Source organism: Tachyglossus aculeatus, chromosome 1 (assembly GCF_015852505.1).
Source record: "Tachyglossus aculeatus isolate mTacAcu1 chromosome 1, mTacAcu1.pri, whole genome shotgun sequence".
Lineage (NCBI taxonomy): Eukaryota > Metazoa > Chordata > Mammalia > Monotremata > Tachyglossidae > Tachyglossus > Tachyglossus aculeatus.
In genome coordinates, this window is record NC_052066.1 from 140547765 (window position 1) to 140574389 (window position 26625).

The 26625-nt window shown below is 45.6% G+C and overlaps 1 protein-coding gene across 2 annotated transcripts in view; it reads right to left on the reverse strand.

Annotated features, from left to right (window-relative positions):
* The window catches only part of MAP4K3 (mitogen-activated protein kinase kinase kinase kinase 3), a 251546-nt gene that overhangs the window by 154156 nt on the left and 70765 nt on the right, over window positions 1-26625 (reverse strand). For both annotated transcript variants that reach the window (XM_038761656.1, XM_038761585.1), the window contains exon 2: window positions 11367-11424. In XM_038761656.1, coding sequence (XP_038617584.1) covers window positions 11367-11424 — 58 coding nt within the window. The remainder of the gene's footprint in view (window positions 1-11366; window positions 11425-26625) is intronic.

Genomic DNA, 26625 nt, shown 5'->3' on the forward strand with positions numbered 1-26625 from the left:
TATTTCGAGATGTTTTTGTCTTTCAAAGCCAGTCAGCTACGGCCTCTGTTTATCAGCAAACCATTTACCCAAACTGCAGAATGCCAGGAATGCCTTCCCGGGAACCTCATGTCTAGCTGCAGAGCTAGGAAGGCCACTCTCTGCATCTTTCCACTTTGGAGTCAGAACGCACAATGCTTTCATGATAAATGCAACCAAACTTTCATTAAACAAAAAAAGGCATACGTGTCTGAAATCAATCAATCAATTCTATTTATTGAGCGCTTACTGTGTGCAGAGCACTGTAGTAAGCGCTTGGGAAGCACAAGTTGGCAACATATAGAGACGGTCCCTACCCAACAGTGGGCTCACAGTCTAGAAGGGGGAGACAGAGAACAAAACCAAACATACTAACAAAATAAAATAAATAGAATAGATATGTACAAGTAAAATAAATAGAGTAATAAATATGTACAAACATATATACATATATACAGGTGCTGTGGGGAAGGGAAGGAGGTAAGATGGGGGGGATGATGAGGGGGAGAGGAAGGAAGGGGTTCAGTGTGGGAAGGCCTCCTGGAGGAGGTGAGCTCTCAGTAGGGCCTTGAAGGGAGGAAGAGAGCCAAAAGATGCCAGATAAGACTGGAAAATTGTAGGACTGAAAATCCTGACCCTACTCTCTGCTTGGCTGCTATGTGACTTCAAACAAGTCACCAAACCAGTCTACGCCTCTATAAAATAGTACGGAATACTGCTTTTACTTAATAATAATAATAATAATGGTATTTGTTATGTACTTACTATGTTCCAAGCATTGTTCAAGGCACGGGGGCAGATACAAGGTAATCAGGTTGTCCCACGTGGGGCTCACAGTCTTAATCCCCTTTGTACAGATGAGCTAACTGAGGCATAAGGAAGTGAAGTGACTTCCCAAAGTCACAGAGCTAACAAGTGGAAGAGGAGCTGAGATTAGAACCCACGGCCTCTGACTCCCAAGCCTGGGCTCCTGCCCCTAAGCCACGCTCCTTCTGGGAACAAAATCCAATCAATCAATCGTATTTATTGAGCGCTTACTGTGTGCAGAGCACTGTACTAAACGCTTGGGAAGTACAAGTTGGCAACATATAGAGACAGTCCCTACCCAACAGTGGGCTCACAGTCTAGAAGGGGGAGACAGAGAACAAAACCAAACATACTAACAAAATAAAATAGAATAGATATGTACAAGTAAAATAGAGTAATAAATATATGCATATAGACATATGTACAAACATATACAATCAATCATATTTATTGAGCGCTTACTGTGTGCAGAGCACTGTACTAAGCGCTTGGGAAGTACAAGTTGGCAGTTATTTTCTCCTCACAGAAAAAATAACAAGTAACTTTCCCAACGGCCGAGGAAAAAGGGAACCTCCCCTGGCTTGCCCTAGGGGAAATTTTTTTTTATTTGTTTTGAAATGGTATTTAAGTGCTTACTATGGCCAGGCACCGTTCTAAGCACTGGGGTAGACACAAGCGAATCATTTAGACACGGTCCATGTCCCACAGGGGGCTCGCAATTTTAACCCCCATTTTACAGATGCGATAACTGAGGCACAGAGAAGTGAAGTGCCCAAGGTCACCCAGCGGTTGAGTGGCGGAGCTGAGATGAGAACCCGAGTCCGTCGGACTCCCAGACTTGTGCTCTCTCCACTAGGCCACGCAGCATCTTAAGATGCCGATCGAAATTGATCCCATTCCCTTTCTGCTCAGGGTTCAGAGGTGATCTTGTACAGATTTATTACTCTATTTTACTTTTACATATTTACTATTCTATTTATTTTGTTACTATAATAATACAACGATGGCATTTGTGAAGCACTTCAGCGCTTAGAATAGTGCTTAGCGCTTACAATAGTTCTGCAATTATTATTATATGCCAGCCACTGTTCTAAGCGCTGGGGTAGATACAAGGTTGGACACAGTCCGTGTCCCGTGTGGGGCTCATAGTCTTAATCCCTATTTTTAAATTGAGGTAACATGCACAGGGAAGCTGAGTGGCATCCCCAAAGTCACACAGCAGAAGAGCGGCAGAGCAGGGATTAGCACCCAGGTCCTCTTACTCCCAGGCTCAGGCTGTTTCCACACTGCCAATGGTGAGATGGAATCCGGGAAAGCAAGTGGCACATGGAAGCCATAAAAATAATAATAATAATAATAATAATAATAATGGCATTTATTAAGCACTTACTATGTGCAAAGCACTGTCCTAAGCGCTGGGGAGGTTATAAGGTGATCAGGTTGTCCCACGGGGGGCTCACAGTCTTAATCCCCATTTTACAGATGAGGGAACTGAGGCCCAGAGAAGTGAAGTGACTTGCCCAAAGTCACACAGCTGACAATTGGCGGAGCGGGGATTTGAACACACCACCTCTGACTCCAAAGCCCAGGCTCTTTCCACTGAGCCACGCTGCTTCCACGCTGTTACTGATGTGCGTATAGCTGCAATTCTATTTATTCTGATTATTTTTACACCTGTCTCCATGTTTTGTTTTGTTGTCTGCCTTCCCCTTCTAGACTGTGAGCTCGTTGTTGGGTAGGGACCGTCTCCCTATGTTGCCGTCTTGTAAATGCCATCGTTATCCCCCTTCTAGACTGTGAGCCCACTGTTGGGTAGGGACCGTCTCTAGATGTTGCCAACTTGGACTTCCCAAGCGCTTAGTGCAGTGCTCTGCACACAGTAAGCGCTCAATAAATACGATTGATTGATTGATTGATTTGTACATATTTATTACTCTATTTATTTTACTTGTACGTATCTATTCTATTTTATTATGTTAATAGGTTTGCTTTTGTTCTCTGTCCTCCCCCTTCTAGACTGTGAGCCCACTGTTGGGTAGGGACCGTCTCTATATGTTGCCAACTTGTCCTTCCCAAGCGCTTAGTACAGTGCTCTGCACACAGTAAGCGCTCAATAAATACGATTGATTGATTGATTGATTCCCAAGCGCTTAGTCCAGTGCTCTGCACACAGCAGGTGCTCAATAAATACGACTGAATGAATGAATCTGTTCTGTGACCATAAAAAGTGGGCACTGCTTCTACCGGCTGTTTGTGCAAGGTGTGCCGTGGGAACCGAGGGAGCGAGCCAGAAAATGTCAATCAGTCAATCAATTGTATTTATTGAGCGCTTACTGTGTGCAGAGCACTGTCCTAAGCGCTTGGGAAGTACAAGTTGGCAACATATAGAGACAGTCCCTACCCAACAGTGGGCTCACAGTCTAAAAGGGGGAAATGGCTCGGTGCGAATCATCATTACTACTGCAAAAACAACTCGAGGGCAGGTCCTGCCAGAGTGGGGAGACGCACCATTCCCCCCTTAACTACTGATGTTTGAGTACTGTCCACCCCAAAGAGCGAGGGACCACCCTGCCGTGACTCTACGGATACAGTGGGCAAGGGTGCAAGGGGAAGCAGTGTGGCTCAGTGGAAAGAGCCCGGGCTTTGGAGTCAGAGGTCAGGGGTTCAAATCCCGGCTCCGCCAACTGTCAGCTGGGTGACTTTGGGCAAGTCACTTCACTTCTCTGGGCCTCAGTTACCCCATTTGTAAAACGGGGATTATGAGTGTGAGTCCCTTGTGGGACAACCTGATCACCTTGTAACCTCCCCAGCGCTTAGAACAGTGCTTTCCACATAGTAAGCACTTAATAAATGCTATTATTATAATTATTATTATAATTATTATTATTATTATTATGGCTTCCATGTGCCACTTGCTTTCCCGGATTCCATCTCACCATTGGCAGTGTGGAAACAGCCTGAGCCTGGGAGTAAGAGGACCTGGGTGCTAATCCCTGCTCGGCCGCTCTTCTGCTGTGTGACTTTGGGGATGCCACTCAACTTCCCTGTGCCTGTTACCTCAACTTAAAAATAGGGATTAAGACTATGAGCCCCACGTGGGACACGGACTGTGTCCAACCTTGTATCTGCCCCAGCGCTTAGAACAGTGACTGGCATATAATAATAATAATTGCAGTATTTAAGCGCTTACTATGTGCCAAGAACTACTGTAAGCGCTAAGCACTGTTCTAAGCGCTGAAGTGTTTCACAAATGCCATGAAAAAAAACCCCAAAACTCCATCTTCAAATCAACAACTCTACAGCGGGCAACAGTCTGGGATATAATCAAAAAATTCCCTTTGAGAACAACAATGATGGCATTTGTTTGTTAAGCGCTCACTATGTGCCAAGCACTGTTCTAAGCGCTGGGGTAGATACAAGGTGATCAGGTTGTGTCATGTGGGGCTCAGAGTCTTAATCCCCATTTTACAGATGAGGTAATTGAGGCACTGAGAAGTGACTTGTCCAAAGGCGCACCACTGACAAGTGGCGGAACCACGATTCGAACCTATGATATCTGACTCTCAAGTCCGTGCTCTTACCACTAAGCCACGTTGCTTAATAATCATAATGGCATTTATTGAGCGCCATGAGCCAAGCACTGTTCTAAGCGTTTAACATACTTCATTAAAGAAGGTGCAGAACAAGATATAGTAGCGTGGCTCAGTGGAACGAGCACAGGCTTGGGAATCAGAGGTCATGGGTTCTAATCCCGGCTCTGCCACGTCTGCTATGTGACCCTGAGCAAGTCACTTAACTTTTCTGAGCCTCAGTTACCTCATCTGTAAAATGGAGATTAAGACTGTGAGCCCCACGTGGGACAACCTGATCACCTTGTATTCATTCATTCATTCATTCAATTGTATTTATTGAGCGCTTACTGGGTGCAGAGCACAGTACTAAGCGCTTGGGAAGTACAAGTCAGCAACATATAGAAACGGTCCCTACCCAACAACGGGCTGCTTCACACATAGTAAGCGCTTAACAAATGCCATCATTATTATTATTATTTTTACCATACTACTAAAAATAAGAGACGCTAAATGACATTGTCTTGCTAAAGGAGAAGCAGCTTGGCTCAGTGGAAAGAGCAAGGGCTTTGGAGTCAGTGGTCATGGGTTCAAATCCCAGCTCCACCAACTGTCAGCTGTGTGACTTTGGGCAAGTCACAACTTCTCTGTGCCTCAGTTCCCTCATCTGTAAAATGGGGATTAAGACCGTGAGCCCCCCGTGGGACAGCCTTATCACCTTGTAACCCCCCCCCCATTGCTTAGAACAGTGCTTTGCACATAGTAAACACGTAATAAATGCACATAGTAAACACTTAATAAATGCCATCATTATTATTAGTATTATTAAATCTGAACAAGCATTTGTTCCAATAACATGATGTCAACCTGTCATTTCCTATCTGCCGGACTTAGAACGCAATGCTTTCTGAGGACAAAGGTCTTCCCATTTCTACGTTATGTTGTGTGGGTGGGTGGTAGTCCGAATGGAATCACACATTGTTCCTATATAAAAATAAACAATTGTTCAAACATGAAAATAAACGATGTAACATACTGGAAATAAACACAGGAGAGGAAATAGGCTTTCCTCCCGATTACAAAGAAAACACTGGCTTCATTTCAGGCTGTTGTACTCGAAAGAAAATGGATCTGAATCCAAAAACTGGGGCGAAGTGTAGTTGATATCACTGCCTGCCATCCCAGAACATAAGGTGATGCTTGATGAATTAAGTAGAGGGCTCGTCGGGGTCTGCCCCAATCCAGGAGATTCAAAGCAGGCCATCCTCGGGCCCCGGACGGGCTGAAATGATACTGCTTACAATAAAATGGAACGCAACTGCTAAGAAAGCTAAACAGACGAGGGACTCGTCGCCATCTCACAAGCCATGGGTTGGATGGAGAGCCGCGTAGAGGCTGTCTCCGATCCGTGCTTTTTCCACGAGATCGGACTGCTTCCCAAGGCCCATGGAAGCAGGAGGAATTTCAGGAGGGCTCTGGATGTGGGGGAAGCTGCGGTCTGTCAGATTTGGGGACGGACGGAGTTCCGAGCTGGAAGAACAGCCTGAGTGAGGGAATGGAGGGAGAGACAAGCAAGGAACCGCTTGGAGGGTGGCTTGGGAGGAAAGGAGACAGTGAGCTGGGGAATAGCCGGTGAAGAGAACTGGGAAATAAGGTGGGGTGAATTGGGAGGAAATCCTACGGCTGACTGTCAAAAGTCTGATGCAGACAGACGCGGGAAGCCAGGGAAGGGTCTGGAGGAGAGGAGTGATGTCGACTGAGCGGTGCTTCAGGAGCCATCCGCCGTTCAGCTTCAGTGATCACTTCTTGTCCATAAACTAGACTGTGAGCCCACTGTTGGGTAGGGACTGTCTCCATATGTAGCCAACTTGTACTTCCCAAGCGCTTAGTACAGTGCTCCGCACACAGTAAGCGCTCAATAAATACGATTGATGATGATGATGATCTTTAAATCTCCACTACCAAAGTTACCCATAAACTGATCGGTAACGGGTTCAAGCAGCAATTGCTTTTTATTTGCTTTCCACAGAATGTGTTAGTTTTCAAAATTGAATTGCTCTTCTCTGAGCAAGAATACAAAGGATTCAATTTTCTGTTTAATAAAAGAATATATTTTTGTCAGGAAGAACTGTGGTAAGGAAAGGCGTATTTAATCAAAACCAGTCATTCAAGTCGCTGAGGGCTGACTTTTCGTACGAATAACACAAGTGATTCTTCAGAGTACAGCTAGATGGTTCTCCAGTCCATTCATTCATTCAATCGTATTTATTAAGCGCTTACTGTGTGCAGAGCACTGTACTCAGCGCTTGGGAAGTACAAGTTGGTGGGAAGTACAAGCTGGTAAAGTACAGAAGCGGCGTGGCTCACTGGAAAAGAGCCCGGGCTTTGGAGTCAGAGGTCATGGGTTCAAATCCCGGCTCCGCCAATTGTCAGCTGTGTGACTTTGGGCAAGTCACTTCACTTCTCTGAGCCTCAGTTCCCTCATCTGTAAAATGGGGATGAAGACTGTGAGCCCCCAGTGGGACAACGTGATCACCTTATAATCTCCCAGCGCTTAGAACAGTGCTTTGCACATAGTAAGCGCTTAATAAATGCTATCATCATTATTATTATTATTATTACTTAAGTAAACCAACTATGGTGTTTGTTTTACTAAGGAAAGTTGGGGGCAATCTGCTAACCTGTTGGCTTTGGCTGATTATTGGATCCCTTAAAGTAAAAGGAGTAATCTATTAAGGAAGTATGCTAAGCTGCCCTTCAACGTGATTTTGGTGGGAAGCAATGTGAGGCTAAAGACCTGAACTTCCCCTGAGTTAATAATAATCAACATGGTATCTGTTAAGCGTTTACTATGTGCCAGGCACTGTACTAAGCGCCGGGGTGGATACAAGCCAATGGGGTTGGACACAGTCCCTGCCCCATGTGGGGCTCACAGTTTCCATCCCCATTTTTCAGATGAGGAAACTAAGACCCAGAGAAGTGAAGTGCCTCGCCCCAGGTCACAAGGCAGACAAGTGACGGAGCCGGGATTAGAACCCTTGACCTTCTGACTCCCAAGACTGTGCTCTTTTATCCACAGTCCTGGTCCTGTTCATTCATTCATTTCATTCAATCGCATTTATTGAGCACTTACTGTGTGCAGAGCACTGGACTAAGCGCTTGGGAAGTACAAGTTGGCAAAATATAGAGATGGTCCCTACCCAACAGCGGGCTCACAGTCCAGAAGGGACCAGAGCTCTACTTGAGTTTTGCGCTCACTCGATTCTGCTGCAGGTCCCAACCGGAGGTATTTATTAATACCCGCGGTTTTTGTTAAACACCTGCTCTGTGTCATGCCCTGTACTAAGCGCTGGGGTTCGGACAGGAGAACTGGGTCCCACATGGAGCCCCACAGTAAGCAGGAGGGAGGAAAGGGCTTGAATCAGTACAGTGCTCTGCACACAGTAAGCGCTCGGTAAATACGACTGACTGAATGAATGAATGAATTCCCATTTTGTGCTGATGAAACTGGGGCACAGAGAAGTGAAGTGACTTGCTCAAGGTCACACAACTGGGAGGGGGTAGAGCTCTTTCTACTATGCCATGCTGCAGTTTACTGTGCGCTGGGAGAGTACAATGCAACAGAGTTGGTAGACATGTTAGTAAGATGTTAAGTGATGTCCCCAAGGTCACACAGCAGGTGGATCAATCAATCAATCGTATTTATTGAGCACTTACTGTGTGCAGAGCACTGTACTAAGCGCTTGGGAAGTACAAGTTGGCAACACATAGAGACAGTCCCTACCCAACAGTGGGCTTACAGTCTAGAAGGGGGAGACATCATCATCATCATCAATCGTATTTATTGAGCGCTTACTGTGTGCAGAGCACTGTACTAAGCGCCTGGGAAGTACAAGTTGGCAACATATAGAGACGGTCCCTACCCAACAGTGGGCTCACAGTCTAGAAGGGGGAGACAGAGAACAAAACCAAACATATTCACAAAATAAAATAAATAGAATAGATATGTACAAGTAAAATAAATAGAGTAATAAATATGTACAAACATATATACATACATACAGGGATCAGTGATGAGAACCCAAGTTGACTCTCAGATCTGTTCTTTTTCCATACAATTAACACATGTTCCCTACCCACTGGCTTTAAAGCTGTCCATCCCCTCGCCCCCTCCTACCTCACCTCCCTTCTGTCCTTCTCCAGCCCAGCCCGCACCCTCCGCTCCTCTGCCACCGCTAATCTCCTCACCGTGCCTCGTTCTCGCCCGTCCCGCCGTCGACCCCCGACCCACGTCCTCCCCCTGGCCCGGAACGCCCTCCCTCTGCCCATCCGCCAAGCTCGCTCTCTTCCTCCCTTCAAAGCCCTACTGAGAGCTCACCACCTCCAGGAGGCCTTCCCAGACTAAGCCCCACTTTTCCTCAACTCCCACTCGCTTCCGCGTTGCCCTGACTTGCTCCCTTTGCTCTTCCCCTCTCTCCCCATCCCACAGTACTTACGCATATCTCTGCCATTTTATTTCTGTCTCTCCCTCCGCCCCCACCAAGACTGTTAGCTCACCGTGGGCAGGGATCGTCTCTATTGCTGTATTGTACTTTCCTAAGCACTTAGTACAGTGCTCTGCACCCAGTAAGCTCTCAATAAATATGACTAAATGACTGACTGACTTCAGCATGGCTCAGTGGAAAAACCCCGGGCTTGGGAGTCAGAGGTCATGGGTTCAAATCCTGGCTCCGCCGCTTGTCTGCTGTGTGACTTCGGGCAAGTCACTTCACTTCTCTGTGCCTCAGTTCCCTCATCTGTAAAATGGGGATTTAAGACTGTGAAGTCCCCCGTGGGACAACCTGATCACCTTGTATCCTCCCCAGCGCTTAGAACAGTGCTTTACACATAGTAAGCGCTTAACAAATGCCATTATTATTATTATTATTATTGAATGAATGAATGAAAAAGGCTAAATTTGTTAGCTGAAGTACTTGGTATCTCAAGTCCTTCTTCTGAATACACTAGAGATACAGCACAGCCTAATTAATCAGGGAGAGAAAACATTCAAATTTTAATCCTCCTTCCCCCCCCATTTTAATGCTTAAAGTGCAGTCGATTCTGGTTGCGTTCCAGAGAAGCAGTGTGGCTCAGTGGAAAAGAGCACAGGCTTTGGAGTCAGAGGTCATGGGTTCAAGTCCCGGCTCCGCCACTTGTCAGCTGTGTGACTTTGGGCAAGTCACTTCACTTCTCTGGGCCTCAGTTACCTCATCTGGAAAATGGGGATTAAGACTGTGAGCCCCACATGGGACAACCTGATCACCTTGTAACCTCCCCAGCGCTTAGAATGGTGCTTTGCACATAGTAAGCGCTTAATAAATGCCATTATTATTATTAATATTATTTCCAATGACTGGTTTCTCTTTCTGATTCTAATCTCGCACTTTACTAAGAACACCACCGTGGATTTGTGGTCTCATTTCAAATTATTTTTCCCCACAGTAAACCACCTAAACCCTTGTGGGAAAGAGGGAAGGCATTTCCACGCTCTCTTCCAAGCATTTGTCAACGTTCTTCCTAAACCCAAATGAACGAACAGAGATTCAGGAGAATAATTTTCAATCTAAGAGCTCTTGGGGGAAGGCATATCCTTCTGGAATTCCTGCTCTACACAGAGAGGCAGGACGTAGTCTTCAACTCATACTTCTTTATAAGCAAAGAAGAGGTTGAGGAAAGGAAAGGATGGTATTGATGGGTGCTTGGCGCACAGTAAGCGCTCAATAAATACGAATGAATGAATGAATCAAGCCACCAACAGTATTCATTGAGTGGTTACTGGGTCCAAAGCACTGTAGCAATAAACCCGTGGAAGAGTACGATACAATTATCAGATATGATCACTGTCCCCAAGGAGCTTTCAATCTAGCAAGGGAGAAAGACAATAAAGTACATTACATTTAGGAGGTAACAGTATAATAATAATTAAGAGCCTGGGCTTTGGAGTCAGAGGTCATGGGTTCAAATCCCAGCTCGGCCAACTGTCAGCTGTGTGACTTTGGGCAAATCATTTAACTTCTCTGTGCCTCAGTTACCTCATCTGGAAAATGGGGATGAAGACTGTGAGCCCCCCGAGGGACAACCTGATCACCTGTTGCCTCCCCTGTGCTTAGAACAGTGCTTTGCACATAGTAAGCGCTCAATAAATGCCATCATTATTATTATTATTATTATTATTATTATTATTTGGGATGTGCTTACTATGTGTCTGCTGTGTGACATTGGGCAAGTCACTTCACTTCTCTGTGCCTCAGTTACCTCACCTGTTAAACAGGGATTGAGACTGTAAGCCCCACATGGGACTTTTAGACTGTGAGCCCACTGTTGGGTAGGGACTGTCTCTGTATGTTGCCAACTTGAACTTCCCAAGCGCTTAGTACAGTGCTCTGCACACAGTAAGCGCCCAATAAATACAATTGATTGATTGATTGACAGGGACTGTATCCACCCCAGCAATTAGTACAGTGCTTGGCATACGGTAAGCACTTGACCAATACCACAAGTGTTATTGGTATTATTATTATTATAACTAAGCGCTGGGGTAAGATACAGGAGAATCAGGTCCCACATGAGGCTCACAGTCTAATGAGAAGAGATACCAGGGATTGGATCCCCATTTTGCAGATGAGGGAACTGAGGCCCAGAGCAGTGACTTGGCCAAGGTCACACAGCTGACAAGCGGGGACTAGAACCCACATGCCCTGACTCCCGTGGAGAAAAATCTTCAACGAAAGCACCGAGGAGGCTCTTTTCCCAGAAAGCAGCATGATCCGGCTCCATTTTCCGAACCGCATATACGGCGCGGGAGGTGACGGAAGATGAGGAGGAGGCTGGGGGGGATTTAGGGTGGACAAGAGAAAGGGGACACAATGAAAAACTGGGCAAGCCAGAGGTGTCTAGTAAAATGATACTGTAAGACACAGAAGAAGACCATACCTGGCTCCAGTTTTATGACTTTAATTGCTGCCAGTTCACCAGTGTTGACATTCCGCGCCTATAAAGGAGAAATCGGAAAAAAAGTTGGATTACGCGGCCATCAGTTTATTACCACTTGATTTCTTTTTTCCACACGTTTTTAAAGCTGAAACTGCAAAAGGCATTTACAGTTTGGAACCGAACAGCCTGGCTAAACCCCAAATTTGCTCGTTTGCCTTTTAAAATCCGATCTACTGACTCACTCGAGACTAGGTGGAACTGTTACAGTGGAATGTGTTACTTTTTCAAACCTGGAATGTGATGGTGTTCGCAATTACTTGACTGAAAAATATCAATACTAACATCTTGCCACTTCTTTAACGCATGTGCTCTTTCTCCAAAAGGTACAGATTAAAACTCAATTTTTAAATCCAATTACCATCCTGTCTATGCTTACATTAGCGGAACTGAGATTAACTATGATGATTATTCTGACGATTTGACACCTGTCCACATGTTTTGTTTTGTTGTCTGTCTCCTCCTTCTAGACTGTGAGCCCGTTGTTGGGTAGGGACCGACTCTATATGTTGCCAACTTGTTCTTCCCAAGTGCTTAGTATAGTGCTCTGCACACAGTAAGCGCTCAATAAGTACAATTGAATAAATGAATGAACGATGCTGACAATCCGGAAATGGGATTTTTTTCAGTTAAATACGGATGGAACGAACCGCTCTTGGAAAAATACTACAAACAGTTCATTGTTGTGCACAGCTCGCAGGCGGCAGGGTAATCTAGACTGTAAGCTTCTTGTGGGCAGGGAATGTGCCTAACTCTGTCGTTCTCTCCCCAGTGCTTGGTACAGCGCTCTGAACATAGTAAATTCTCAATAAATATGACTGACCGATTGACTGATTGAACTGGCCCAGCAGAAATACTATGGGACTGGAAGTCAGGCAGTAAATCAACTGCATTTATTGATCACTCACTGTGTGCAATCAATCAATCAATCGTATTTATTGAGCGCTTACTGTGTGCAGAGCACTGTACTAAGCGCTTGGGAGAGTACAGTACAACAGTATGACAATAATTACGGCACTTTTTAAGCAATCTGGGCCAAGCACTGTTTTAGGTGCCAGGGTAGATGGAAGGTAATTAGGACAGACTGTGAGCCCACTGCTGGGTAGGGACTGTCTCTATATGTTGCCAACTTGTACTTGCCAAGCGCTTAGTACAGTGCTCTGCAAACAGTAAGCGCTCAATAAATACGATTGATGATGATAGTCCCTGTCCCACAAGGGCCTCCCAGTATTAATAGTATGAGAAGCAGCATGGTGGAGTGGACAGAGCATGTGTCTGGGAATCAGAAGGTCACGGGTTCTAATCCCACACTTGTCTGCTGTGTGACGGTGGGCAAGTCACTTCAATCACTCAATCAATCAATCAATCGTATTTATTGAGCGCTTACTGTGTGCAGAGCACTGTACTAAGCGCTTGGGACGTACAAGCTGGCAACATATAGAGACAGTCCTTACCCAACAGTGGGTTCACAGTCTAGAAGGGGGAGACAGAGAACAAAACCAAACATACTAACAAAATAAAATAAATAGAATAGATAGGTACAAGTAAAATAAATAAATAGAGTAATAAATATGTACAAACATATATACATATATACAGGTGCTGTGGGGAAGAGAAGGAGGTAAGATGCGGGGGATGGAGAGGGGGACAAGGGGGTGAGGAAGGAAGTGGCTCAGTCTGGGAAGGCCTCCTGGAGGAGATGAGCTCTCAGTAGGGCCTTGAAGGGAGGAAGAGAGCTAGCTTGGCGGCTGGGCAGAAGGAGGGCATTCCAGGCCCGGGGGAGGACGTGGGCCGGGGGTCGATGGCGGGACAGGAAGGCTGAGTAGGTGCGAATGAGGTTGTCGTTAATGTAACTTGGTGATAACAAGGGCCTTCTTCCCGGGGTGGGGGGTGGGGGAGTCAGTCAGGACAGGACCGGGAAGGGGGTTGGGGGGCACTATAAGGAAGGTCGCTTCTCTGGGCCTCAGTCCCCTCATCCGGAAAATGGGATTGGGACTGTGAGCCCCACGTGGCACAGGGACTGTATCCAACCCAACCTTCTCGTATCCACCCCGGCGTTAAGTACAGTGCCCTGCACGTAGTAAGCACTTAACGAATGCCAGAATTATTATTAATAATCCCCATTTTCCAGATGAGGCAAAGGAGGCCCAGAGATGTCAAGTGGCTTGCCCAAGGTCACAGAGCAGGCATGGTCCTTCTGACTTTCAATTCCAAGCTCTATCCACTAAGCCACACTGCATCTGCGACCGTCTCTATATGTTGCCCACTTGTACTTCCCAAGCGCTTAGTACAGTGCTCTGCACACAGTAAGCGCTCAATAAATACAATTGATTGATTGACTGACTGATTGATCTGCGTGCGGCAGATGCTTTCCCAGCCCCTAACAGGCTCACAACCTTAGAACGGTGCTTGGCACAGAGTAAGCGCTTAACAAATACCATCATTATTACAATCAGGGGACCCGGGGGCTGATCCCAGCTCAGCCACTAGCCTGCTGTGCGGCCTTGGTCCCATCACAACCTGACTGGCTCTCAGTTTCCCCTTCTGTGAAATGGGAAGAAGATGAAATCTTTCCCTCCCTTTCAGGTTCATTCATTCAATCATATTTACTGAGCGCTTACTGTGTGTAGAGCACTGGACTACGCTGTGTGTGGGACTGGTCCTTCGTATGACCTACTTCTTGCGTATAATAATAATGATGGCATTTATTAAGCACTTACTATGAGCACTGTTCTAAGCACTGGGGGGATACAAGGTGATGAGGTTGTCCCACGTGGGGCTCACAGTCTTCATCCCCATTTTACAGATGAGGGAACTGAGGCCCAGAGAAGTGAAGTGACTTGCCCAAAGTCACATAGCTGACAAGTGGCGGAGCCGGGATTCAAACCCGTGACCTCTGACTCCAAAGCCCGGGCTCTTTCCCACTGAGCCACGCTGCTTCCCTCATATATACCCTAAATTTATAAACCCTAGAGCTTATAAGGCACCGCACCCGCACCTACTAAGCACTCGATAAATCAATGCGGGTGGACAAATCCCATTTCCAAACAAGAGGGCTGAATCACTACGGATTCGTTGTTCTTTGTACTAGAAGACGACACCATTGATGAGGAGTCACCCATGACGGGGTGTGTGTGTGTTTTTGTGCGCTGTCTAAAAAGACCCACAGTCCCGGAGTGTGTGTGTTTGTGTGCGCTGTCTAAAAAGACCCACAGTCCCGGGTGGCACTGTGCAAACACAAAGGGTCGACCATTGTTATATCATATTCTCCCAAGCACTTAGTACACTGCTTTGCACACAGTAATCCCTCGATAAATAGGACCGAATCCCTGTGTTTTTCTACTTGTTGCAAGACGTGCTGTTCTTGCTTCTCCCTGCTTGTTTTAGACTGTGAGCCCACTGTTGGGTAGGGACTGTCTCTATATGTTGCCAATTTGTACTTCCCAAGCGCTTAGTACAGTGCTCTGCACACAGCAAGCGCTCAATAAATACGATTGATTGATTGATTGATTGTTTTACGATCCTCACGAAGCCCCTGTTCCAAGAGAATCTCTCCTTTCCTGACTGCAGTGAGCCACCCTGGCTCAGCAGCAGCTGAAGAGAAAGCAGGGTGGCCTAGTGGATAGAGCACACGCCTGGGAGTTAGGAGGACTTGGGTTCTGATCCAGCGCTTAGAACAGTGCTCTGCACATAGTAAGCGCTTAACAAATGCCATCATTATTATTATTATTAGAGAAGCAGCGTGGCTCAGTGGAAAGAGCCCGGGCTTTGGAGTCAGAGGTCATGCGTTCGAATCCCCACTCCACCACAAGTCTGCTGTGTGACCTTGGGCAAGTCACTTAACTTCTCTGAGCCTCAGTTACCTCATCTGTAAAAATGGGGATTAAGACTGTGAGCCCCACGTGGGACAACTTGATCACATTGTATCCCCCCCCAGCGCTTAGAACAGTGCTTTGCACATAGTAAGCGCTTAACAAATGCCTTCATTATTATTATTATTATCATTATTATCATTATTATTATCCCAGCGCTGCCCCTTGTCAGCTGTGTGACCTTGGGTAAGCCGCTTCAACATCTCTGTGCCTCAGTTACTTTATCTGTAAAGTGGGGGTGAAGATTGTGAGTTCCATGTGGGATATGGACTAGGTCCAATTTGATCCAATTCGAATTCATTCATTCATTCAATCGTATTTATTGAGCGCTTACTGTGTGCAGAGCACTGGACTAAGCGCTTGGGAAGTACAAGTTGGCAACATATAGAGACGGTCCCTACCCAACAGTGGGCTCACAGTCTAGAAGGGGGAGATTTCCTTGGTCTTGAATGAATGAATAATCCCAGCTCCGCCACCTGTCTGCTGCATGACCTTGGACAAGTCACATAACTTCTCTGTGCCTCAGTTTCTTCATCTGTAAAATGGGGATAAAGACTGTGAGCCCCCTGTGGGACAACCTGATCACCTTGTAACCTCCCCAGCACTTAGAACAGTGCTCTGCACATAGTAAGTGCTTAATAAATGCCATTATTATTATGATTATTATCTGCTTCTCTCTACCCCAATGCCTAGTTCAGTGCCTAGCACATAGGAAGCGCTCAACAAATACCATAAAAAAATATTGAGTTTATTAACGTCGGTCTCCCCCTCTAGACTGTCAGCTTGTCGTGGGCAGGGAATGTGCCTGTTTATGGTTATACTGTACTCTCTCCAGCTCTTAGTACAGTGCTCTGCCCACAGTATGTGTTCAATAAATACGACCAACTGGTACAATTAACAGGCTGACACTGTTGGAGGCTTTAATAATAATAATCATGATGATGGTTTTGTTAAGCGCTATGTGTGAAGCACCGTTCTAAGCGCTGAGCACTGTTCTAAGCGCTGGCTTTCTTTTACTGGGTCCCTTAAACCTTTCTCCCTGCCCTCCTTGCTTTCGGTTTCCCAATTTCAGTATTCATTCATTCATTCAATTGTATTTATTAAGCGCTTACTGTGTGCAGAGCACTGTACTAAGCGCTTGGGAAGGACAAGTTGGCAACATCTAGAGACGGTCCCTACCCAACAGTGGGCTCACAGTCTAGAAGGGGGAGACAGGGAACAAAACAAAACATATTAACAAAATGAAATAAATAGAATAGTAAATATGTACAAGTAAAATAGAGTAATATTTACTGAGCACTTACTGTGGGCAGAGCACTGTACTGAGCGCTTGGGAGACTACACTATGATATTAACCAGACACACTTCCTGCCCACAAAGAGATTACGGTCTAGAGGTCTCTGTTGACGGCACTACCATCCTTCCCGTCTCACAAGCCCGCAACCTTGGTGTCATCCTCGACTCCGCTCTCTCGTTCACCCCTCACATCCAAGCCGTCACCAAAACCTGCCGGTCTCAGCTCCGCAACATTGCCAAGATCCGCCCTTTCCTCTCCATCCCAACCGTTACCCTGCTCATTCAAGCTCTCATCCTATCCCGTCTGGACTACTGCACCAGTCTTCTCTCTGATCTCCCATCCTCGTGTCTCTCTCCACTTCAATCCATACTTTATGCTGCTGCCCGGATCATCTTTGTCCAGAAACGCTCTGGGCATGTGACTCCCCTCCTCAAAAATCTCCAGTGGCTCCCAATCAATCTGCGCATCAGGCAGAAACTCCTCCCCCTGGGCTTCAAGGCTGTCCATCCCCTCGCCCCCTCCTACCTCACCTCCCTTCTCTCCTTCTCCAGCCCAGCCCGCACCCTCCGCTCATCTGCCGCTAATCTCCTCACCGTACCTCGCTCTCGCCTGTCCCGCCATCGACCCCCGGCCCAAATCATCCCCCGCGCCTGGAATGCCCTCCCTCTGCCCATCCGCCAAGCTCGCTCTCTTCCTCCCTTCAAGGCCCTGCTGAGAGCTCACCTCCTCCAGGAGGCCTTCCCAGACTGAGCCCCTTCCTTCCTCTCCCCCTCGTCCCCCTCTCCATCCCCCCATCTTACCTCCTTCCCTTCCCCACAGCACCTGTATATATGTATATATGGTTGTACATATTTATTAATCTATTTATTTATTTATTTTACTTGTACATATCTATCCTATTTATTTTATTTTGGTAGTATGTTTGGTCTTGTTCTCTGTCTCCCCCTTTTAGACTGTGAGCCCACTGTTGGGTAGGGACTGTCTCTATATGCTGCCAATTTGTACTTCCCAAGCACTTAGTACAGTGCTCTGCAAATAGTAAGCGCTCAATAAATACGATTGATGATGACGATACAGGTCAGATTACTGCTCTCTCTGGGGACTGCTCTATATGTTGCCAACTTGTACTTCCCAAGCGCTTAGTACAGTGCTCTGCACACAGTAAGCGCTCAATAAATATGATTGATTGATTGATTGATTGATTAGAGGTCAATACAAAAGCTTTGTTCAATTCCCGCTGAATTACCCAGGCTAAGAGCAGACTGGAGCCAGTGCTGTGTTGGTGATTTTCTGTTGGCTCCATCTGCTCTCCGCCATGTGTCCAACAAGTCTGTCGGTTCCTTATTTTTAAAAAATTGCAAGTTAAGTGCTTACTCTGTGCCAGGCACTGTAGTAAGCACTAGAATAGGTACAAGATAATCAGGCTGGACACAGCCCTGTCCCACATGGGGCTCACCATCCTAATTAAAATAATAATAATAATAATAATCATAATGACATTTATTAAGCGCTTACTACATGCAAAGCACTGTTCTAAGCACTGGGGAGGTTACAAGGTGATCAGGTTGTCCCTCGTGGGGCTCACAGTCTTAATCCCCATTTTACAGATGAGGTAACTGAGGCCCAGAGAAGTTAAGTGACTTGCCCATAGTCACACAGCTGACAATTGGCAGAGCCCATGTTTAGGGCCAATGAATGGTAAAAAAAAAAAAAGCATTCAAATACACTTTAATAAGAATCAGCAAGTCCCATCTCCCATTAGACTGTAAACTCCTTGAGGACAGAGTATATGTCTTGCTTCTGTTGAACTCGCCAAAGCAAGTATTCTGCAGTAAGTAGGTGTTCAGTAAATACCATAATTTACAGTATTTACATACACAGTATTTACAATATTTACCAGTAGTTATTTGTAAATTCATTAAATACCAGTGCTTAGAACAGTGCCAGCGCTTAAAACAGTGCTTTGCACATAGTAAGCGCTTAATAGGTTCAAAACCCGGCTATGCCAACTGTCAGCTGTGTGCCTTTGGGCAAGTCATTTAACTTCTCTGTGCCTCAGTTACCTCATCTGGAAAATGGGGATGAAGACTGTGAGCCCCATGTGGAACAACCTGATCACCTTATATCCTCCCCAGCGCTTAGAACAGTGCTTTGCACATAGTAAGTGCTTAACAAATGCCATCATTATTATTATTCCAGCGCTTAGAACAGTGCTTTGCACATAGTAAGCGCTTAACAAATGCCATTATTATTATTATTATTATTATTAATATATGCCATCATTATTATTATTACCATTGGTGGTTGGAAAATGGGGGTGTCCAGACTGAGGCCTCAGGGGATTCTCGGCTAAAGGTGGGTTATGGTGAAAAAGAGCAAAAAAGAGGGGATTGGAATATGAACTGGAAGGACGATTGGGGAGGGAGGAACTGTGTCTCTCTGCTTATGGGGTACTTTCCCAACTGCTTAGTACAGTGCTCAATAAATGCCATTGGTCGACTGATGGGTGGGGAGAATTGAAGGGTCTGGCAATGGCTTGAAGTTATTTGTTTATCTTTGTACATTAATGTCTGTCTCCCCTTCTAGACTGCGAGCCCATTTGGGGCAGGAAATATGACTGTTTGCTGTTGTACTCTCCCAAGCACTTAGTACAGTGCTTTACATTCAATAAATATGACTGAATGAATGAGTGTTATAGATGAGGTAACTGAGGACCAGAAAGGCAAAGTGACTTGCCCACGGTCACACAGCGGACAAGCGGCAAAGCCAGGATGAAAAGTCAGGTCTTTCTGAGTCCGAGGGCCATGTTCTATCCATTTAGCCACTCTGCTTCTCAGCGCTTTCAGGAATTGGGTTGAATCCTTCTAAATCTGGTAGCTTCATTCCCACAGGTGCACTGGTACTCTCCTGAAGACAAACTTCTCCTTTTTCAGGCCCCATGAGACGCACCAATTTTCAGGTTGGGTCACTGACCGAAGGGAAGGGAGATGTTAACCAAAATTTTCATTTTGCTAAGGCAGATGTTTAGCAAAATGAAAATTTTCATTTTGCTAAACTTAGGGCAAGCCTCAAAATTTAAAGGAAAGTCCCCAAATGCCTCTTTTGGCAACTAGCCCATGTATTTTACTTGAGCGTCTGGAAAATTCCCCATTGGAGAAGTGGTACGCCCAAGCTACCGTCAAGGGAAAAGATCGTCTCAAGAAACTTTCTGCCCAGTTCTGTGAAGTGATAGATATATAATGTGGCGAAAAGTAGGTCTGAGGAAGAATCCTGGTAAAACCTTAAAGATAAGACTTAATGGCTCATGTATGAGGGGAATGGGATTTTGAAAGGCTGCGGTAATATTAAAAAAGTGTCATTATTCCAAAAATAACTTGCATTTTTCTAAGTTAAAACTGTCTGCAAAAATAAAAAGAATGTCCTCATGGGTGAGACATGGGAATATCGATAGTAATTTTAAAAAAGGATCCCAGAAACACTTGAGCAACAGAAAGCTTTCTTTAATTTTTTTTTTAAATTCTGGGATACAGACTTGGTGAAAATTGGAGGAAAAAAGCAAGCCCAGAACTACCTACGAACAAAGAACTTAGAGTTCACCAGAAAATCTGAGAGTGAAAAAAGTGCCACGGGAGTGTTTTAAGTTCAGTTTCCTGACCACATAGAATCCAAGTGAACCAAAGGGGGCATTCTGCTCTCAGCTGAAGATCTACCTCTAAATCAGACAGTCAATCACATTTATTGAGCGCTTCATGTTTGCAGAGCACTGTACTAAGAACTTGGGAGAGTACAATACAATGACATAAGCATTTGCTTACAGTTTAGAGGGGGATCAATCAATCAATCGTTTGCACTGAGCGCTTACTATATGCAGAGCACAATACTGAATGCCTGGGAGAGTGCAAAATAAACAGAATTGGTAGACATATTCCTCGCAAACAACAACCTTACTGCCTCACCCTAAAGAAGTGGTTTATCTAAAAAGAACCTGACTTGTAAGACCATTAGTCTGGTTTGCCCCTCCACAACCTCAGGACAAAAAATAAATATAAAAACATATTTGATGGAGTATTAGAATAGTTAATTCCAACACATCTATCTGCATAGGACACAAATACTTCTTTACCAACGACACTCATAATTCCCCTTAACAGTTCATTCATTCATTCAATTGTATTTACTGAGCGCTTACTGTGTGCAGAGCACTGTACTAAGCGCTTGGGAAGTACAAGTCGGCAACATATAGAGACAGTCCCTACCCAACAACGGGCTCACAGTCTAGAAGGGGGAGACAGACAACAAAACAAAACACGTAGAAAGGTGTCAGAATAGTCAGAACAAATAGAATTAATGCTAGATACACATCATTAACAAAATAAATAGAATAGTACATATGTACAAGTAAAATAGAGTAATAAATCTGTACAAACATATATAAAGGTGCTGTGGGGAGGGGAAGGAGGTAGGGCGGGGGGATGGGGAGGAGGAGAGGAAAAGGGGGCTCAGTCTAGTGAATAAAATGATACTCGTTCAAAGGTGATGTCGAGGACATCTTATAACAACAAAAACAACAACAACAATTGTATTTATTGAGCACTTACTGTGTGCAGAGCACTGTACTAAGTGCTTGGGAAGTACAAGGTGGCAACATATAGAGACAGTCCCTACCCAACAATGGGCTCACAGTCTAAAAGGGGGAGATCTTATCTATCCCTGCTAAAAATTGCTGAACAGGACCAGACACTCAAGCTACAGAAAGTCCCCAGTTTGTCTTTGGGGGCTGGGGTGTTTGCCACTTGTGAATCCTTTCGCTGATTTCAAATCTGCCTTAGAGCTAAAACCTCAGGTGACAAGTAGGGTTTTTAAAAAGAGGACCTCATTATAATGGGGGAAAGAAAAGGATACAATCAAATGGATAAAGCTATATGTAGGGGGGGTGTAGTTTAGTCTTTTCTTTCAATCGTATTTACTGAGCGCTAACTGTGTGCAGAGCACTGTACTAAGCGCTTGGGAAGTACAAGTTGGCAACATATAGTCTTAGTCTTGTCTACTATATAATAATAATGATGGCATTTATTAATCAATCAATCGTATTTATTGAGCGCTTACTGTGTGCAGAGCACTGTACTAAGCACTTGGGAAGTACAAGTTGGCAACATATAGAGACAATCCCTACCCAGCAGTGGGCTCACAGTCTAAAAGGGGGAGACAGAGAACAAAACCAAACATACTAACAAAATAAAATAAATAGAATAGATATGTACAAGTAAAATAGAGTAATAAATATGTACAAACATAAGCGCTTACTATGTGCAAAGCACTGTTCTAAATAGTCTTGTCTACTGCTGTTGAGTCGTGTCCAAACCATAGCGACGCCATGGACGTGTCTCTCCCAGAATGCCCCACCTCCACCTGCAATTGTTGTGTATCCATTGCGTTTTCCTGGTACAAATCCAGAAGTGGTTTACCATCGCCTCCTTCCACGCAGTAAACTTGAGTGTCCACCCTCGACTCTCTTCCGTGAGAGTCTCTTCCTCTTCCCCCTTTTAGACTGTGAGCCCACTGTTGGGTAGGGACCGTCTCTCTATGTTGCCAACTTGTACTTCCCAAGCGCTTAGTACAGTGCTCTGCACACAGTAAGCGCTCAATAAATACGATTGATTGATCGATTGGTAGAGCACCGAAAACTCTCTGGGTGCGACCCTGAGAGGGGGGTTTAGTGAGACCTGTCGCCAAATGATAGGGCTCCCTTTCCCATCTGCCACACATCAGGTCTTCGCTGCCACTCAAAGTTAGTCTTAATTCACTTCGAATTAAGTCTTCGTGGCATTCCCCCTCTCCATCCCCCCCACCTTACCTCCTTCCCTTCCCCACAGCACCTGTATATATGTATTTATGTTTGTACATATTTATTACTCTATTTATTTATTTATTTTACTTGTACATATCTATTCTAGTTATTTTATTTTGTTAATATGTTTGGTTTTGTTCTGTCTCCCCCTTCTAGACTGCGAGCCCACTGCTGGGTAGGGACTGTCTCTATGTGTTGCCAACTTGTACTTCCCAAGCACTTAGTACAGTGCTCTGCACACAATAAGCGCTCAATACGATTGAGTGATTGATTGATTTGTGTTGTGTTTCCCCACCCCTCCCTCTTCATTTTTCTTCCCTTTTAGTCTTCACTCTCTCCTCTTTCCGCCTGTATTTGACCCCTTCCAACTTCCTTCCATAGCCTCACTCTTGTCTGCCCGTTGGCAGACAATCATAATCTAAATATAAAAGGAGAGAAGGGACTGGAGGTGGACACACAATGAGAGATGATACAAAAAAACCCCCACTAAATCAATCAATCGTATTTATTGAGCACTTACGGTGTAGCAAGGACAAATAGGAGATGCAGCATGGCTTGAGGAGAAGCAGTGTGGCCTAGTGGAAAGAGCGCAGGCCCGTAAATCCGAGGGCCTGGGTTTTAATCCCGCCTCTGCCACTTGACAGTCGTGTGACCTTGGGCAAGTCACTTCACTTCTCCGTGCCTCCTGTTCCTTAACTGGTAAATGGGGATTCATTCCCTGTTCTTCCTCCTACTAAGACTGTGAGCTCTATTTGGGACGGGGACCGTGTCCAACCTAATTAACTTGTACCTATTCCAGCGCTTGAAATAGTGCTGCCCAGTGGGAGCTGAATAAACACCACAAACACACAAAAAAATACTCGCACAAAGAGAAAATAAAGGGAACAAAACCAGAATGACCCTCTAAACTGTAAGATCATTCATTCATTCATTCAATCGTATTTATTGGGCGCTTACTGTGTGCAGAGCACTGTACTAAGCGCTTGGGAAGTACAAGTCGGCAAGATCACTGTGGGCAGGGGATGTGTCTATTACTGTGTGCAGAGCACACAGAGCACACTTAGGAGAGAACCACATAATGACATAACAAACACGTTCCCTGCCAACAATGAGCTTACAGTCTAGAGGGGAATCAATCAATCAATCACCATGATTGAGAAGCAGCATGGCCTAGCGGATAGAGCCCAGGACTGGGAGTCAGAAGGTTATGGATTCTAATCCCGGCTCGGCCACCTGCCTGCTGTGTGGCCTTGGGCAAGTCCTTCAATTCTCTGGGCCTCAGTTCCCTCTTCTGGAAAACAGAGATCACTACTGTGAGCCTCAAGAGGAACAGGGACTATGTCCAACCCAATGAGGTTGTATCTATCCCAGCACTTAGTACAGTGCTTGGTGTGTAGTTAGCAAAAACTCCTCACTCTCGGCTTCAAGACTGTCCATCCCCTCGCCCCCTCCTACCTCATCTCCCTTCCCTCCTTCTCCAGCCCAGCCCGCACCCTCCGCTCCTCTGCCACCACTAACCTCCTTCCTGTACCTTGTTCTCGCCCGTCCCGCCCGTCCCGCTGTCCCGCCGTCCCGCCCGTCCCGCCCGTCCCGCCGTCAACCCCCGGCCCACGTCCTCCCCCTGGCCTGGAATGCCCTCCCTCTGCCCACCCGCCAAGCTCGCTCTCTTCCTCCCTTCAAAGCCCTACTGAGAGCTCACCTCCTCCAAGAGGCCTTCCCACAATGAGCCCCCTTTTCCCTCTCCTCCTCCCCATCCCCCGCCCTACCTCCTTCCCCTCCCCACAGCACCTGGATATGTTTGTACAGATTTGTTACTCTATTTTACTTGTACATATTTACTATTCTATTTATTTTGTTAATGATGTGCATCTGGCTTTATATTTATTTATTCTGACAACTTGACACCTGTCCACATGTTTTGTTTTGTTGTCTGTCTCCCCCTTCTAGACTGTGAGCCCGTTGTTGGGTAGGGACCGCCTCTATATATGTTGCCAACTTGTACTTCCCAAGTGCTTAGTACAGTGCTCTGCACACAGTAAGCGCTCAATAAATACTATTGACTGATTGATTCTGTACGCAGTAAGCGCTTAATAAATACAATTGAATGAATGAATGTATAGTGCTTAACAAAGGCCACAATTATTATTATCACTACTATTATTAATCAACTGTATTCACTGAGCGCTTACTGCATGCAGAGCACCATACGAAGCGCCTGGGAGAGTACAAATTGGTCTACACATTCCCTGCCCAGGGACTGTGTCTGTTTATATTGTTACACTGTCTTCTCCCCTGTGCTTAGTCCACTGCTCTGCACACAGTAAGCGCTCAATAAATCCAGTTGACTGACTAAGTGCCGTGTTGTGGAGGAGCAAGAAGATTTGGGTTCTTCACTACTCCGGGTCAAACGGTGGCAAATGCAGCCCCGGTGACCATCCCAGCTACGGCATGCCCGGCTTATCCAACGCTCTCCGTCCCTTCAAAGCCCTACTGACGGCACACCTCCTCCAAGACACCTTCCCTGACTGAGCCCCTCCTTTCCTCTTCTCCCTCCTCCTTCTGGGGCGCCCTGACTTGCTCCCTTAATTCAACCCCAGTCCCAGCCCCAAAGAAAGTGCTTAATGTACGTATCTGTCATTTATTTATTTATTGCTGTAGGGTTACTGCCGCTTCTGTGGGACATCACAACGGGGCTAGTGGTCTAAGCCACCCATCGAGGTGGTTGCCTGAAATTCGTTCATTCAACTGTATTTATTGAGCGCTTACTGTGTGCAGAGCACTGTACTAAGCGCTTGGGAAGTACAAGTAGGCAACATAGAGAGATGAAATCTAGACTGTACGCTCGCTGTGGGCAGGAAATGTGTCCCTCCCAGGAGCTCAGAACAGGGCTCTGCACACAGTAAGCGCCCAATAAATACTACTGATTAATGTGGAGCGGGAAGAGGGTAACTTCCTCTCACTTTGGCCTGTCATTTCTTTGCGTGGCATTGTGCCCTGCGGTCACCAGACTTGGACAGAAGTACGGTGCAACTGGGGCTCTAGGAACCATGCTTTCTGTTATTTGTGTGGTTTTATTTTAATGGTATTTGCTGTGCACCTACTATGTGCCAGGCACTGTGCTAAGTGCTGGGGTAGATACGAGCTAATCAGGTTGGACACAGTCCATATCCCACATGGGGTTCACAGTCTTCAGCCCTATTTTACAGATAACTGAGCCAGACTGAGCCCCTTCCTTCCTCTCCCACTCGTCCCCCTCTCCATCCCCCCATCTTACCTCCTTCCCTTCCCCACAGCACCTGTATATATGTATACATATATTTATTACTCTATTTATTTATTTTACTTGTACATATCTATTCTATTTATTTTATTTTGTTAGTATGTTTGGTTTTGTTCTCTGTCTCCCCCTTTTAGACTGTGAGCCCACTGCTGGGTAGGGACTGTCTCCATATGTTGCCAACTTGTACTTCCCAAGCGCTTAGTACAGTGCTCTGCACACAGTAAGCGCTCAATAAATACGATTGATGATGCTGATGATAACTGAGCAGAGGGAAGTGAAGTGACTTGCTCAGAGCCACTTGGCAGACGAGTGGTGAGAACGTAGGTTCTTCTGATTCCCAGGCCCGTTCTCTATTTGTTAAGGGCTATGTGCCAGACGCTGTACTAAGCACTGGTGTAGATTCAAACTAATCAGGTTCAAACTTATTCAGGTCCCACATGGGGCTCGCAGCTACCCTTTCACCTTGGGGGCACAGTTGGTAAACGAAGCCACGGGGTAGCCCGGGACGACGGCCCGTGGTAATCGGAACTGCCTTACAAGGCTCAAAAGCAAAACGGTAAAAGCGAAAACTAATTTTATCCCAGTTTAATCAAATATCATCATCATCATCAATCGTATTTATTGAGCGCTTACTGTGTGCAGAGCACTGTACTAAGCGCTTGGGAAGTACAAGTTGGCAACATATAGAGACAGTCCCTAACCAGCAGTGGGCTCACAGTCTAAAAGGAGGAGACAGAGAACAAAACCAAACATACTAACAAAATAAAATAAATAGAATAGATATGTACAAGTAAAATAAATAAATAAATAAATAGAGTAATAAATATGTACAAACATATATACATATATAATCAAATATGCGTTCTGCAAAAATGGATGTTAATATGCCCACTTAGTCCTTAATT